A 15,768-nucleotide genomic window follows, 5' to 3' on the forward strand; every position below is an offset into this window, starting at 1 on the left:
AGCCATTTAGAAGTAAAGAGTTAGTATAGATTTAATTTATTTTGGAGATTTTATTTTTTTCAGTTGCCAAAAGCCTGCTCAGGATTGGAAGAGCGACTGCCTGATATACATATGATGCAGATTTTGTATATTCTTATGCAATAAATAAGATGGTGTATTTTTTTTGACTGATATTTTAAGATAAATTGATCATGCTGTTAACACTGAGATGATTAATACTCCTTTAGGTTTTGAAGATTTGCCTGGTTTATCTGCTAAGGATTTTGTCACACTTGCTATCATACGACGGTACCTTGACTTCAAAGTAAGTATTGTGGAAGAAAATATCGCTACTCTATCTGTGTTTGCAAGAATAGCAAATTATCTCACAGGATACAACGAAGAAATAACCCTTCACTAACTATCACTTTCATAGAAAGTGTAAGCCAGTATTTAGCATCAAAGGAAAGTATCCCACCTGCATCATTCCAGCACTCCCCAGACTTATTTTGTTCTGCAAATGTTTGTGACTGCATAGTAAACCAGACCAGAAACCAATGCCAGTTAGAAGTAACTCAGGGAAAACTAGTTTTAACTGCCAGCTCCAGAAACAGGAGTGGGCCAGGATAGGTGTAAGGAACTGAGGAAGGGCTGGAGAGCAGGACTGCCTCTCTGTGCATCAGGGTCAAATTACGTATGGGTTGGATTTTTTTTTTTTGCTATTAAAGATGACATTAAATACACATTCTGATAAAAGCTTTTTCTCGGTGCTTTTCCATCCTTGTGCCCACACTCAGTATCCATCCATGTTGTCAAAATGTAAATTGTTACAGTGATGTGCCTATAGGAAACAAGAACAGGATAAAAGGTTTTGTAGTGAACATCCTGCTCAAAAGATGCTTCAATCTATGCCAATTTTGGGCTTAAGAATGCAGTTTATGAAAGCTTGAAGTGTTCAGGAACTAGCAAGAGTCAACCTTTAGCTGGTAATTCCAGGTTCCTTCTGTGTCTCATGTTAGAGTTTGTTCTGATAACACATGCAATCTGAGTAAAAAGACAGTAAGGCACAACACTTCACTCTTGTGATATGGTATCTTGTATTTGTATTTCTTTAGAGTTTCTGTAGCTAGCAGCATTCCTGTTACTCCTCTGCGGAGAGAAGCTTGGGTGTGAGAAGAATTTAGGTAGATTGTCATGAATGAATTTGGCATAGCATTACTGAAGTCTAATCTTGCGTAACAATTCCAGGAAGTGAAACAACAATAAAGAGAAAAATACTACTTATTATATTTTGAGTGAATGGAACTGAAATAAGACATAAATATCAGAAAGGGTGTGTATTTGTGTTTCATATACAGGTTGGAGAAGTCTGGAGTGAAGTGTGTACAGAACTAAAAGAAGAATTCAGGCCTGTTGCTTCAGATGAGGAAGCCTTGAAAGTTATTTCAGAGGTGTCAGAAAATATTGGAAAATCGGTTGCTGCTCTCCAGACTGAAGTGCTTGAAAGTCAACATCGGCAAGAAATCCGAGAGGAGGAAAAAACATATACAAAGGTATGTTTGTACAAGTGAAGTCAATGGAATTTTTTTGTCAATTTTTATGAAGATTTTCTTATCATATAATGTTCAAAATCCAAAATGGGTACATAGCTTGAGGTGTTTTAGAATTAAATTTGGTTAACCTCCGTTCTCTCAGTTTGTATAATTTTATTGTTGTTTAGAAAGTAATATGAAAAAATGAAGCAGTGTCATCAGTGATGCATCAGCAATGGTATAATAAGAAATGATAATTATGTTACTATAGGAGTTACTCCTGTGTTAATCTGTAGCAGATAACAATTTGAAGTACCTATTGTAAATATATCCTCTTCTTAAAATGAAGTGTAAGCCTTTGTTATAAACTCCCTTGGCTGAATATTCACAAAGCTTCCTTACTTCAGAAAGCAGGGCTTTGTGCTTCCCAGCATGCTAAAAGCAAGCAGGTGTAAACGTTGTCCAGCTTTGATTATAAGGCAAGCATTAGAGGTTTTTGTTTTCTCCTACCTTCTGAGAATAAGGTAGTCAGTCTAGTTTTCTAAAAGCTCATGCTAGTGTTTCGGAGGGATTGTCTTGCATTAGTGTGCATATACGTTTGTCACCAGTACCAATTCCCTCTTGCATTTTGTTAATCTAATTTATATTACAGATCCAAGCTGTCCATAAGCAGAAAGAAATGGTAAATAAATCTTGGGAAAATTTCTTGACTCGGACATCAAACTATGAGGCATTGAAGGTAAAAAAAAAATCTAAGTGAAGGAGCAAAATTTTCAATGACTATGTAGTTATAATAACTGGGAAGTTGCAAACATTTCTTAGTGAATTATGAGGTTATTCAAGTAGAAGCTATAGTAAATTTTATGTTCACGCAAATATAGAAGAAAGAACCACAAGCCTTGTTGGCAAAGCTATGCAAACTTTGATACTTCTGCTCTTCTGATTATGGTCACAAATTGGGGTTCAACATGGCTTATGCATTTGCGATGAGGTAAATATGTATATATAGGGCAGCGAAGCTATGAAATTTTCATTAATGACTTGGATATTAGATAAGTGTGAATCCTGATCGTGTTCATACGTGACACCAAGCTAAAGGAAACAATTCATATGCTGGGAGGTAAGGTCCCCATTCAGAAAGACTTCAGGTCCTAGGGGTGGGCTGATCAAAACTTCAGGATGTTAAGAAAAAGAAAATGTGACATCTTGCATCTGGGACATATTAAGGCTTTCATGGATCCTGGGGTACAGCCTGGGGACTGACTAGCTGTGTAAATACATACTGACTATGGGGATCCTGGGAGATGACAAACTGAACACGAGGCAACAGTGTGCTCTTGTGGTGATGAAGGCTAACAGCATATTGGGCTGCATTCGAAATAATATAGCCTGCAAGTTTTAAAAAGTAATTATTCCCTTCTGGCACTTGTGAAGCCACATCCCTTTATTCTGCTTTCAGGTCCACAGTAGAAGAGAGTCACAAACCAGAGAGTATTTCTAGTTAAGGGCCAACAGAATTTTTATCTCATTTATATTGTCACTTTATATTTTCAAACAGGTACAAATGATACTACTCATTCTGGTTAAAGCAATTTTGCCTTTTTTTTCTAACTACCTTTAGAAAGCAAAAAGGCTTCAGGAAAAGTCAATAGAGGCTTCCAGATCTAAATTGAAGACTCAAAATGGAGCAGTTCATTCTACTGATATTAAAGGCCTCAGCACAACAGTAAGTAATCCCCAATAACACTGTTTTATTTTCATTAAAATGCAAGTTTCTTGGTGTCTGTTCTGTTTGAATTTGTGCTGCTGCTTACTTTTTCTTCAGTAACATTTATGTTGTCAAGCTCCAAGCATGTCCTGCAAAGCACCACCTCCCGCTCTGACACATCTTCAGACAACAGGTCAGAATGAGATTCAGATCTGAAAACATCTCAGAAAAAGTATGGGCAAGATGGTCCCTGTGTTACTTGATGTGGTCTTCTTATGGGACAGCCTTCTATGAAAACTTTGAGGTCAAAATCTCCTTCCTTTTTTGTTGGGTAAATTTGTGCAATCCCTAGTATGTTGGTAAAGGTCTCTCTGACTCTACAGATAATTCACTCATCTTCAGAAAAGATTTTTTTTTCATTCCTATCAGTTAACTGAAATGTGAGATGACACAAGCCATTGTTAAGATCTTACAAGGGTGTATCCACATATCTGGATGTTGAGTTTTGACAAGCTGGGGTTAGACGTGGCAGAGTCTCCATTCTAGTCAGGAACTGCTTTTGAGCTAGATGAATAAGCTAACTGTGTAAGTAGCACAGCTGAGGAGGATTACAGGGAGAGGAGTTGCTTCTTGATTGCTTACAAGGAGCTATTCTTGTAAGGAGAAACAAGGAGGAAAAAACATGAGCTGCTGTTTTCAAACAAAGGAAAGAGACTATTATCCTGGGCTCTATTGCATGGATAAGTAAGGGTGGCTAAGGTAGCTGCATCCTGTAAAAGCAAAGAGGCAGTTCATGCTTGATATGATGAAGCCAGGATGAGTTTACCAGGAAGCAATGGGGTCTTTTTAGAGTACAGAACTAGGATTTTATCTTTCCCTAAACTTGTGAAAGATACAGAGGGGCACATCAGTGAATGCAAGTGGTCTGGAAAAAACTTCGAGTTGCATGCATATAATAAAAACTCTGTTAATCAGCAATATTTTGCTGAAAGTATCTGAAAATTCTAGGTATGTACTCTGAAAAATTTTAGCAGAGAGAAATGAATTGTTAGATTTTATTTTTAAAGACTTGAGCCTCAAGACAGGATTATTCACTTCTTTGGAGGAAGAGGATTTACAAGGAAATAGCTTCACAATTGTATAATCAATATTTCAACAACTGTAGGTAAAAACAAGGAAGACATTAGTCCATTTTGAAGGAGAGTTTTAGGAAAATGAATGCACCAGCAACATAAGATAGAATTCCTTGACTGCATTGCTTAGAAGTATTGCAAATGCCAGATATTGCTAGCTTTTTTTTTTTTCATGGAACAATCTTCTTTCCTTCTCTCTGCCAAACATCTTAAATAGTGGGAGATGAAAATAAAGCTAAGATAGTTTTTGGTCAAGGTTAAGTAATCAAACACATGAGCCCCATGCACTCGAAGAGTGGCACTGTTTGTTTTAGTAGGTCGTAGTTAGAAGATAGAGCGGTCACTCAAGAGTTTTTATTCAAAGACCTGAACCTATTCCGTATAAAGAGTACTAATGAAACTGGAAAATATGTCTCTTTCAGTCTTGGAGTTTTCATGGAGTTGTAGTTACAGGCAATTGCATTCAGAGAGAAATAGGTAACAGGTTCTGTTCTCTCTTTTTTTTTTTTTAAGTATTAGCATATAACAAAATTCTGAGGACAAAAACTATGGCTGATATTATATACAAATCCAAATAACACTGCACAACAAACTTCTATTGTAATAAAGGCTTGATTTTCTTCTCCTCTATTCATAAGTCAGACATGAAAGCAGAAAAGCAGAGTACAGAAAGGTACAAAAAACACTCTGTCTTTTCCTTTGTATTCATGGGAACAGTTTGTGAATTTAGTATAAAGGATAGTTTGAGTGGACCTAGGAAACCTTAGCATGCATCTCCACCAAATGAATAATATTTTCAAAAGACCAGTTTGTGGTTTAAGTCTTATCTCTTTTTAAATACTAATGTGGATGTCAAACAGTGCATCTATTTTGTTTTTCAGATTGGATCTGGTCGCTTAGTAACTGTGGAAAGTACACCTTCTCAATTAATTGGAGGACCACTGTCTGGTACAGACCTTGCTCTTGGAAAGCCATCTGTTTGTGAAGGAGCCTTAAAAAAGATCAAAAGAGTTAAAACATTGGACTCCATCAAGAAAGATTTGGGACCTGTAGAATAAATAATGTTCTGAGCAGTGCTTTTAATATTTTAGTTAACTGCATGTATATTGTAGATACACGATAGAATATATCTGTAATGTTTTCATGAATTGCATAGAACATCTTGATAGAGAAATTGTATTTTGTGTTTTTTGTAACTAATATAAACATGCGGGTGATTTACTAAAAAAATAGCCCATATATTACAAAGGCACGCTGAGTCTAGTAGTTTTATGTGCTAGTGTCAGGTTACTGTGATGCACTATCAGTAGGTCTAGTATTTGGATTTCCATCTTCTGTTGACACACTCCACACATTGTAGTTTAAGTATCCGTTTGAGCAGGGTGATGACCTTTCACATAAATACACTCAGCTCTTCTTTGTCCCAGATAAGGTACCCTCATGGTGTTCGTTCCAAGTCCATTTTGTTCCTTGAACTGCCGCCTTTAGCATCAGGACTTCACAAAGACACACGTCTGTGCCAACAGTTTCTCTGAGTCTGTTTGGCAGACAAGCTCTTCACAGACTTCTCACAGCTGATCATACAATTCTAATTATTTCATGGGTTACCTTCAATAGGAACTTTACTTGTTCCACCCTGGTATCTGTAGAACACCAGCACTCCTTATACAGCAGACATTTTTGTAGATGACTCAATTCTTACGCTATTGTTTCCTTTCCCAACTTGGGCAAAGCCAGAGTTTGCTATATTATATTAGAACAAGATTTCCTGAGGCTGTTACTTCATTTTAGGTTGAGTTTCACAGCATTATGGCATAAACTCCTGTGGCATTGCAAGAGCTTTTGTAACACACACATTGACAAGTAGTCTGTTATTTTTGTCTGTAAGCAGGCTTTTGAGAAAAGCACAATCTTTCACTTTGTTAAATGCTCACTTACAAAGTAGAAATAAATTTGAGTTAACTGTAAAACTTAGTTTCTAACTCCCTTTTTTACCTCCTGAAAGATGTATTGGCCGTGTGTGTGTATAAGGTTTTCTTAAAAATTTGTTCCTGTAACAAAACATAGAGGTGCTGGCTTTAAAATTGAAGGAAGAGGATTTTTGTTTTAAAAATGCCTACTTAAATTCTATAAAAAGAGCTCTAAGCAAATAATGAAATATGGCAAAGCAGCCATATGAAATGGTACTCACACTTTAAAGATATCTCTACATGTTCAGTTTCCAAAGATTTGAATTGCTTTCTCATGGGCAGATCTGTTAAACATTACATTGTAAAGTAACACAGTCATCTACTACTTAAAGCTAGAGAAATTAAATTGAGCTATGTTAATTTCATTTAATTTTTATGTTGGCCCTTTGCTAATTGATAATTTTTAAATGTAATTAGTTTCATTGTGACTTTTTTTCCAAAATCATCTGCACGAAGCATAAGCATGTTTTATTAAACAAGCCTCTTTGTGTTCTCTGACTGCAAGAAAGATAAGGTATATAGAAATTACCTAACTATGGTTCCATGTGTCATGTGTAGTTTTGCTTAGTTATGTATATTTCTCTGCCACAACCCTGTATCAGTTGTGCTGTTTTGTTACTATTTTAGAGGATATGAAAATATTCTACACACTGGAGCCAAAAAAGTATGCTCTGTATTCTGTTAAAAAATAAAAACAAACAATAAATACTTGAGCGGAACAACAAGACTTTGTGGCATGTATTTTATTTTTTTTTTATTTCCTTGCATATATGTGAATGTGTGGATGACTCCTTACTACTGGCAGCTAGGCACTGGCACATTTTTTCCAAAACAAAGCAAAACAAACCCACCACCATACAGGATTCATGTAAATCCTTCCCTTTTCTGCATAAAAGCTACAGCAGTACAATATAGCCAAGGTATGGATGTGAAAGATCTTTTAACTGCAAATCAGTTTACATTTATGCTTATGCAAAAACTTTAAATTAGGCACAAATTGAGCCACGCAGTATTTCTCCCACAAGTGTGTTGTGCTTTTGTTACAGGCACTCTGATATTGCAGGCAAGTAGCTTCAGACACTGTTGAGCAGGAAGCCAGCACCCAGCACACTGAGACAAGAAGGAAGGCTGGGCGCTCTTCAAGAGGGAAATCTTAATGGCGCAGGAACGGTCTGTCCCCACGTGCCCAAAGACGGGCTGGTGGGGAAGAAGACCAGCCTGGCTGAACAGAGAATTGTGGCTTGAGCTTAGAAGAAAAAAGAGGGTTTATAATCTTTGGAAAAGTGGGCAGGCCACTAGGGAGGACTATAAGGATATCGCGAGGCTGTGCAGGGACAAAATTAGAAAAGCCAAAGCTCATCTGGAGCTTAATCTGGCTACTGCCATTAAAGATAACAAAAAATGTTTTTATAAATACATCAACACGAAAAGGAGGACTAAGGAGAATCTCCATCCTTTACTGGATGCGGGGGGAAACTTAGTTACAAGAGATGAGGAAAAGGTGGAGGTGCTTAATGCCTTCTTCGCCTCAGTCTTTAACGGCAATACCGGTTGTTCTCTGGATACTCAGTATCCTGAACTGGTGGAAGGGGATGGGGAGAGAGATGTGGCCCTCACTATCCATGAAGAAATGGTTGGTGACCTGGTACGGCACTTGGATGTGCACAAGTCGATGGGGCCAGATGGGATCCACCCAAGGGTACTGAAAGAACTGGCAGAGGTGCTGGCCAAGCCTCTTACCATCATTTATCAACAGTCCTGGCTATCGGGGGAGGTCCCAGTTGACTGGCGGCTAGCGAATGTGACGCCCATCTACAAGAAGGGCCGGAGGACTGACCCAGGAAACCACAGGCCTGTCAGTTTGACCTCAGTGCCAGGGAAGCTCATGGAGCAGATTATCTCGAGAGTCATCACGCAGCACTTGCAGGGAAAGCAGGCGATCAGGCCCAGTCAGCATGGGTTTATGAAGGGCAGGTCCTGCTTGACGAACCTGATCTCCTTCTATGACAAAGTGACGCGCTGGGTGGATGAGGGAAAGGCTGTGGATGTGGTCTACCTTGACTTCAGCAAGGCTTTTGACACCGTTTCCCACAGCATTCTCCTCAAGAAACTGGCTGCTCTTGGCTTGGACTGGCGCATGCTTCGTTGGGTTAGAAACTGGCTGGATAGCCAGGCCCAAAGAGTCGTGGTAAATGGAGTCAAATCCAGTTGGAGGCCGGTCACTAGTGGCATTCCCCAGGGCTCGGTGCTGAGGCCGGTCCTCTTCAATATCTTCATTGATGATCTGGATGAGGGCATTGAGTGCACCCTCAGTAAGTTTGCAGATGACACCAAGTTAGGTGCGTGTGTCGATCTGCTCGAGGGTAGGAAGGCTCTGCAGGAGGATCTAGAGAGGCTGGACCGATGGGCCGAGGTCAACTGCATGAAGTTCAACAAGGCCAAGTGCCGGGTCCTGCACCTGGGGCACAATAACCCCAAGCAGAGCTACAGGCTGGGAGATGTGTGGTTGGAGAGCTGCCAGGCAGAGAAGGACCTGGGAGTTTCAGTTGATAGTTGGCTGAGTATGAGCCAGCAGTGTGCTCAGGCGGCCAAGAAGGCCAACAGCATCCTGGCCTGTATAAGAAACAGTGTGGCCAGCAGGGCCAGGGAGGTGATCGTCCCCCTGTACTCGGCTCTGGTGAGGCCGCACCTCGAGTACTGTGTTCAGTTTTGGGCCCCTCGCTACAAGAAGGACATGGAGGTGCTCGAGCGAGTCCAGAGAAGGGCTACGAAGCTGGTGAAGGGTCTGGAGAACAAGTCTTACGAGGAGCGGCTGAGGGAGCTGGGCTTGTTCAGCCTGGAGAAAAGGAGGTTCAGGGGTGACCTTATCGCTCTCTACAGGTACCTGAAGGGAGGCTGTAGCGATGTGGGGGTTGGTTTATTCTTCCACGTGCCTGGTGACAGGACGAGGGGGAATGGGCTTAAGTTGCGCCAGGGGAGTTTTAGGTTGGATGTTAGGAAGAACTTCTTTACCGGAAGGGTTGTTAGACATTGGAACGGGCTGCCCAGGGAAGTGGTTGAGTCACCATCCCTGGAGGTCTTTAAAAGACGTTTAGATGTAGAGCTTAGGGGTATGGTTTAGTGGGGACTGTTAGTGTTAGGTCAGAGGTTGGACTTGATGATCTTGAGGTCTCTTCCAACCTAGAAATTCTGTGATTCTGTGATTCTGTGATTCTGTGAAGGAGACCATAAGTGGACATGTGTGTGCTTTAAATATTTTTGGCATCAGAACTTACACTGATATTCATGGGTAAGAGACATTTCTCACTACTTTGTATCCTTTCTGGAAGGGTGAGATAAATTTTACAAGATTCAGTTCAGTATTGTATTTACCTAGGTGAACATTGACAGGCCTATGAAAATTTTTGGATGTTTTACACACTATGTAGGAACTAAGCATAATGTGTGATGTGTTACTTAGAATGTTTCTGTGCTCTTACCATGCCAGTACTGTTCTCTGCAATACTGAAACCTAGTTGGGAACTCCTAAAAGGCTAGAACACAACAGGGACTGAACAAGCTGCGTTGTCTGAAGAGTAGGGAACAGCAGTGTCTCTGAGTCCTCCCGTTTGTTTTCAGGCCACACTGTGCTCAGGAAACGTGGAATAACTAGGCGGTTACAGCTTTGCCATGATGGGTGGTTTCTTACGTTGTGAGATGTACTCAGACCAGTATCTCACTCTTTCAAACCATTTCATTCTCAGGTCTCTTCTCAGCTGTGATGTTCCCTGCCATGACAGGGATGGCTTCTATCCCCTTACCTGTATGAATGTGTAAGTTAAGAGCAGTCTTGTGCCAAGCACTCTTGTTAACATAATATAATAGCATTTGCAAATAACATCTTAATAAGCAAGAAAATAACTATTCTACAGACCTTGCTGAATAGAAAAATATTTTAATTAATCCATAGGCTAGACTAAGCAGTGATAAAATACAAAGTTCAGACTGCACAAGACATTACAATAAGCATAAACCTGCTCTTTAGCTTGATGTCACACTTTTTGCCATTCTTAAAAGTAAAGAGGACTTTATATGCAAGACAGTTTATAAAATATGCACAATGACACTTTCTCCATTGCTTAATGTATAAAAATATAGTGGGTTTCCATCAAAATTAACTATTAAAAAAGAGAATTATTGGATGTGCCTCTACAAAAATACCACACTGGTTCAGGCTTACAAGCTTACCTGAGAGAACAAAGGTGTTGACTCAAAACACGAAAGTATCCACACGTGGTGGGAAAAAGGCAACTTTGTAGGCTGGAAGAAAGGAAAGCAAAGGGGGACTTGTGGGAACTGGTACAAATATGCGTTTAGCAATGATTAAACACTTTATACAGAAAACGAAAAATGTTGAACCACACCAATGGATTTGTCTAAGCATCTCCAATATATGCTGTGCTTTTGTGCTCCTTCATTTTGATGTTGCCTTGCTGAGGTATCTTCATTTTCTCCCCTTTTGAGCTAAAATGGGTTGGTGAAAGCAGACCCTGTAAGATTATGAAAGAAAGGCAGTTATTTTCCATGCAATACAGATAGGAATGCTAGGATTAAATGATCTCCATGTTCAGTCTACAAACCTAAAACATTTGACTGAGTAATCAGAAAAAAAACAGTTGTAGAGGAGGAAGAAAACCAATAGGTTTAGGTGTAGTTAATAAGACATTAGGCCAATCACCTATATGATCTCATTTCAGACTGATCCGACACCAGGATGACCAGGATCTATCACTTCGGTGATTCACAGTGCCCATGAGCTCACATTACACGTCAACAGTTTCAGTGGGAAGAACGGGGATCAAGTGGTCAGAGGTTTGCACTTCTCACAGAGGGATGATTCCCCAAAGTTGAGACCGAAGTCCAAATACTAGGAAACTTTCAGGATTGTAATGCCATTTATACACACACACTGATAAACAGCATGCAGCAGCCATTTACACACATTTCCATGTGCCTACTTGTCATTATTTGCACTTTGTGAAACACAGGAATTTAGTACCCTAACTACTTTTAACTCATTTTAACTTTTAACTTTTTATCATGATAGTAGCTATTGTTGAAAGACTCAAATACATTTGACAAATAGAGACAAAAAAACGGAAAAGGCTTTGTTGAATTGTCTAAGCAATCGGAGATAGAACAATTTGGTTTAATATCAGTACATAACAGACTAACATCCTATCCTATAGTTACCTTCTAAAGTTCTATGTGAGTATGTAGAAGAATATTTGGGAGCTATTAGCTGTCTTCTGCCCATTCCATGGGATCTTGAGAGCACACAGTCTACATACATATCCCAGAAGTTCTGGGCTAAATCATTGAAAAGTTCATTGTGCTTGGGCTTGGGGGATTCCTTCAGGAACATCATGAAGTCCCAGAGAGCAATGACGGTGTCTGCTACCTTGAGTTTCTTCATTTCCACCAGCCCATGGGATGACACCTCCCAGCACTGATGGTCAATCTGACCCAGGCTTGATGGAGTTTCTTTCTGAAAGTCCAGATTGGCACAAACCAATTTCAATATCAACACGCAGCCGAGCTGAAGATACCACTTTCTTTTCCATACAAATTCCATACTCCAAGAAGATACCTGAAAGAAAAAGTATAAAATCACAGTGATTCTGCCATCATTTAATTCAGTCTCACATAACTTAGAAGGATACACCAAGGGATTATTTATGCTCTGTGGTTCTGCATAGTACTTAATTCTTACAGAGCAATATTTCTTTTCAAACCATGGAAGAGATACCAGAGTGTTATTTATTATTTTAGAGTTATAAATAGCCAGTCTTTCACGGAATAGCCCAAATCAGAAAGGTGATAATGAAGGGATAGTAAACCAGACCATTACCCTCGATGGGGTGAGCACAGACAATACGCTGAACTCACTCAGTTACTGTTGCAAGAATGGAAACAGGCAAATTCCTTTCTCGCTTGTGTTAGAAAATAAAGCAAACTTCTGGCACAATTATTCGTAGCATATATGCAAAATGCTGAAACTATCCAGAGAATCAGAGATGTAAAGAGTAATAATACAGGAGGCATAATGAGAACTTCAAATGCTGCAGAATATGTAGTCATTACTATACATGCACTCCCTCTGGGAATACTGCTGTTTTCCTGTGATGTAATTCCATAAGCTCGGAGCAGGTTTAAACAGAACATCGCTAAATATCTGATATGTTATTCTCAGTCCTTCCTATCAAAATAAAAGTGTTGTGGAAGAGGAGAGCAAACAAAAAGTGGGGAAAAAAAAGGAAAAAAAAAATGAAAGAAAAAGAAAAAGGTGAACACGCAGGAAAAAGTATGAAGAAAAAGGTGACAGCCAAGACTGTGAGATAGTACTCCTTACTCTGGTGGCCTAAATCAATCCTGTGTCAAACAGTTAATACCACACTCATTCTCACAATTTGCAATCCCCTTGACAACTCAGGATGTAAAACACAAATTACAAAGTGATGTTTTTGTGCAGATACAAGGCATTGTTATAGGCAGCTGTGCAAATTTTATTTTTTATTTTGGGTCAGAATTCCAACAGCAGTCCTCCACTCAGGATTCATTTGGGCACTGGCAGTAAAAAAAGTTAGTCTTTGATGTTTTCAATGTGGTAACACCCTGGCATCCTCTCTGCAACTCCTAGTGATGCAATTAGAGAAGATAATCCACAGATAACACAACGTACATTTGAACTGTCAAAAAGAATATAGACTTCAGATGGCACCATGGAGTTCAGGTGATTTTAGTTTGAGCACACAGTTACACTGCTGCAGCCACCTGAGGTCCCCAAAGTCATGTATTCTCTTGGCCATGACAGCTAGCTCACCTTCAGAGCTTGAGGGAATGAGGTGGACAGATACTGACCAGCCCAACTCCTTTCTAAAACTTCACTTGCTGGCTACACATCAGCAGGCAGTACAGCTATCCTGAGAGCTTATGGACATGCAATAAAGTTTCTCAAGTTTGCTCTTCCTTGGGATGTTAGAAAGCTGGCTGCTGTCAGCAAGCAGAGACGGAAGTGCCTCTCTTCTCATTTCCACTTCACGAGGTATCAGCAGTCAGAAAAAGCACACTAATAATTCAGCTACAGAGTAAGAAAATAGCAGCCAGAGTGCCACCAAAATGTTGAGCTGATTTGATGCTTTAACCCAGCTAAGAACTAAAACAGTAAGGGTGCAGCTGAACACCTCAAGCAGGAGCAGAGACCACAACAAGCCTCACAGAGTTCCCATCAATTACTCCTACTATTCAGTGCAAAACAGAAGAGTTTCACAAAGGCAATAACTAAAGAGCCGTAGTGGAAGTCATACTTACAATGCTTTTGTGGTGAGATGAGGAACGCTAGCCCTGAAACAACGGTGAGAAAAAGCAAGCTGCAAGTGCTGGCGGCGGACACGACAGCAATGCTGTCAGAGCAGCAGCAGCAGCGTGAACTCAGGTCAGCGGGAAGGCAGCAGCAGCTCAGGCTGTGACAGCCCCACCTCTTTCTGCAGCAGTCACCGAGAGCCAGCCAAGCCCCCGGCTCGGAGGTCTCACCCAGAGAGAGGGCACCTGTGCGTGCAAGGGAGTGCGGCCAGGGCATGGGGCTGCTGGGGACACAGACACAACAGACAGCACATCTTTCTCCAGACCAGTAATATGAATGCTGTCCTCATTTTATCAACCCCATCTGCAATCCTGTCCACCCACCAGAGACCCTTACTTTGTCTGCCAGCATCCCCAGAGGGGTTTTTGAAGCTGTTTTATTGTACTTGGCAGCAGCCCCCTCCGGAGCACCAGAGCCAGCACCAGCACCACGCGCTGCAGTTCATGTCCCACGTGTGCCAGCCAGGATGTCGGATCAGATGTTGAGGCATAAGACTGAAAAAAAAAAAAGAAAAAAAAAAAAAGAGAGAGAAAGAGATCAACAGATCCAGCTGCTGTGGATTTTCCACATGTCTATGTGTTGTGTGTTACCCCAGCCAGACCCCGTACACTATATAAAATAACTTCCACATGTTCCCAAGGGCAAATGCTTTTCCATAAATTTGCAGTCCTGTTTCTCCCTTGGTCCTGGTACTCCTTCTTGGATAGCTCAGGCAATGCCACACTCAGGTAGCTGTTTTTCTGGCCCCAGTTCTTGGTATCTAACCCAGAGACAGACGTAATTCAGGACAGGTTGCTCAAAATTGAATTCTACAAGGAGGAGGGTTAGTACAGCTACCTCATCTTACATAAATGATACTTACTTTTCTATACACTGATTTTTATTTTTTTTTGACAAAATTCTCAGCACATATATTCCAATTCCCTCTCAGATCACAAAGGAAAATGATTTGTGTCATATTCTAAAAGGTAGATAGATTGTTAGAGAACACCTCATACACTGCATACATGCTTTCTAAACTCTCCAAGGACACGTTCTCTTTCAAGGAAAGTCACCAGCCTTTCACCTGCAAAGGCAGTTGAGTTTATTCAAAGTTTCTCAGACCAGAACCATCAGCAGCGAACACCGTTACATTCCAAGCGTTTTCACAAACACTGCAGTTCCATGATTTTTTTCCAGCCTGCAGTGGTTAGGTGTTGATTATAACTCGGCATGTAGCTGCCTCTTTTCCTGTCCTAAATTCCTATGGCTGGGGAAAAGCAACAAAACCAGCTATGAAAAATGGCAATGCTGCTAATCATTTTCATAAGCCCCCCTTAAGAACTGAAAAGCTGCAGTGAGGTCCCCCCGGAGCCTTTTCTTCAGGCTGAACAGCCCCAGCTCTCCTCAGGAGACGTGCTCCAGCCCTCTGATCAACTTCGTGGCTCTCCTCTGGACCCACTCTAACATCTTCACGTCCTTCTTGCGCTGGGGGCCAGCAAATGGCAACGTTCAGAATAACTAGCTCCCTTTGTAGCTTAGCAATGTAAACTCTGTTTCAATATCTTTTCCAGGATGATACCTACACAGCAGTATAGAAGAAAACATGTGGAAGACTGCAATGCAGTTAGCTTATACCAGATCTCCTTGCACTAGCAGAAGAAGTTAAAGCTGTATTAGATGTAATTGCTCCTCCAAACTCTAAAGCAGCATTAGCAACCAAGGAGAATAAAGTACTGTGCTGGTTGTGCAAATTAACTTTAAGAAAACAAAAGAGCTTTCAATATTCAGTTTTCAAATTAAGAAAAGCTTTTCCTCTTTGTACTTGCTTTATGCAATATCAAATCTACCAGCATGATCCTTCTTGCAGTGAAAGAGCCAAAATCTGAAAGAGAATGTAAAAAATTTAAGGTAGTAACATTTGAACAGCATGTAAGGAAGCAGATAGGTGCATAGCTTCTCAGCCATTGCAACAATTCATTCGTGTCATTTAATTCCCACTTTAAAGACGTAGGTGTGCAAGCACTGGCATAAACACAGCAATTCCCTTCTGCTTCCACTGCCA

The 15,768-nt window shown here is 40.5% G+C and overlaps 2 protein-coding genes across 5 annotated transcripts in view; one reads left to right on the forward strand and one right to left on the reverse strand.

Annotated features, from left to right (window-relative positions):
• Window positions 1–7,004, forward strand: part of CFAP69 (cilia and flagella associated protein 69) — a 29,470-nt gene extending 22,466 nt beyond the window's left edge. For 3 of the 4 annotated variants that reach the window (XM_035318134.1, XM_035318133.1, XM_035318135.1), the window contains 5 exons: window positions 228–304; window positions 1,338–1,532; window positions 2,164–2,250; window positions 3,133–3,237; window positions 5,234–7,004. In XM_035318134.1, the coding sequence (XP_035174025.1) occupies window positions 228–304; window positions 1,338–1,532; window positions 2,164–2,250; window positions 3,133–3,237; window positions 5,234–5,410 (641 nt within the window). In that variant the 3' untranslated portion in view covers window positions 5,411–7,004. Of the gene's footprint in view, window positions 1–227; window positions 305–1,337; window positions 1,533–2,163; window positions 2,251–3,132; window positions 3,238–5,233 lie in introns of those variants that run through there. The other variant, XM_035318136.1, reaches the window with a different exon arrangement.
• Window positions 7,005–10,825: 3,821 nt separating this feature from the next.
• On the reverse strand, window positions 10,826–11,936 carry LOC118163259 (protein FAM237B-like). The gene is made up of 2 exons (XM_035319775.1): window positions 11,555–11,936; window positions 10,826–10,851 (listed from the first exon to the last, which is right to left on the reverse strand). The coding sequence occupies exons 1-2, from the start codon at window positions 11,934–11,936 to the stop codon at window positions 10,826–10,828; spliced, it is 408 nt and encodes a 135-aa protein (XP_035175666.1).
• Between the last annotated feature and the right edge of the window lie 3,832 nt (window positions 11,937–15,768).

The sequence above is a fragment of the Oxyura jamaicensis genome, chromosome 2 (genome assembly GCF_011077185.1).
Source record: "Oxyura jamaicensis isolate SHBP4307 breed ruddy duck chromosome 2, BPBGC_Ojam_1.0, whole genome shotgun sequence".
Classification (NCBI taxonomy): Eukaryota; Metazoa; Chordata; class Aves; order Anseriformes; family Anatidae; genus Oxyura; species Oxyura jamaicensis.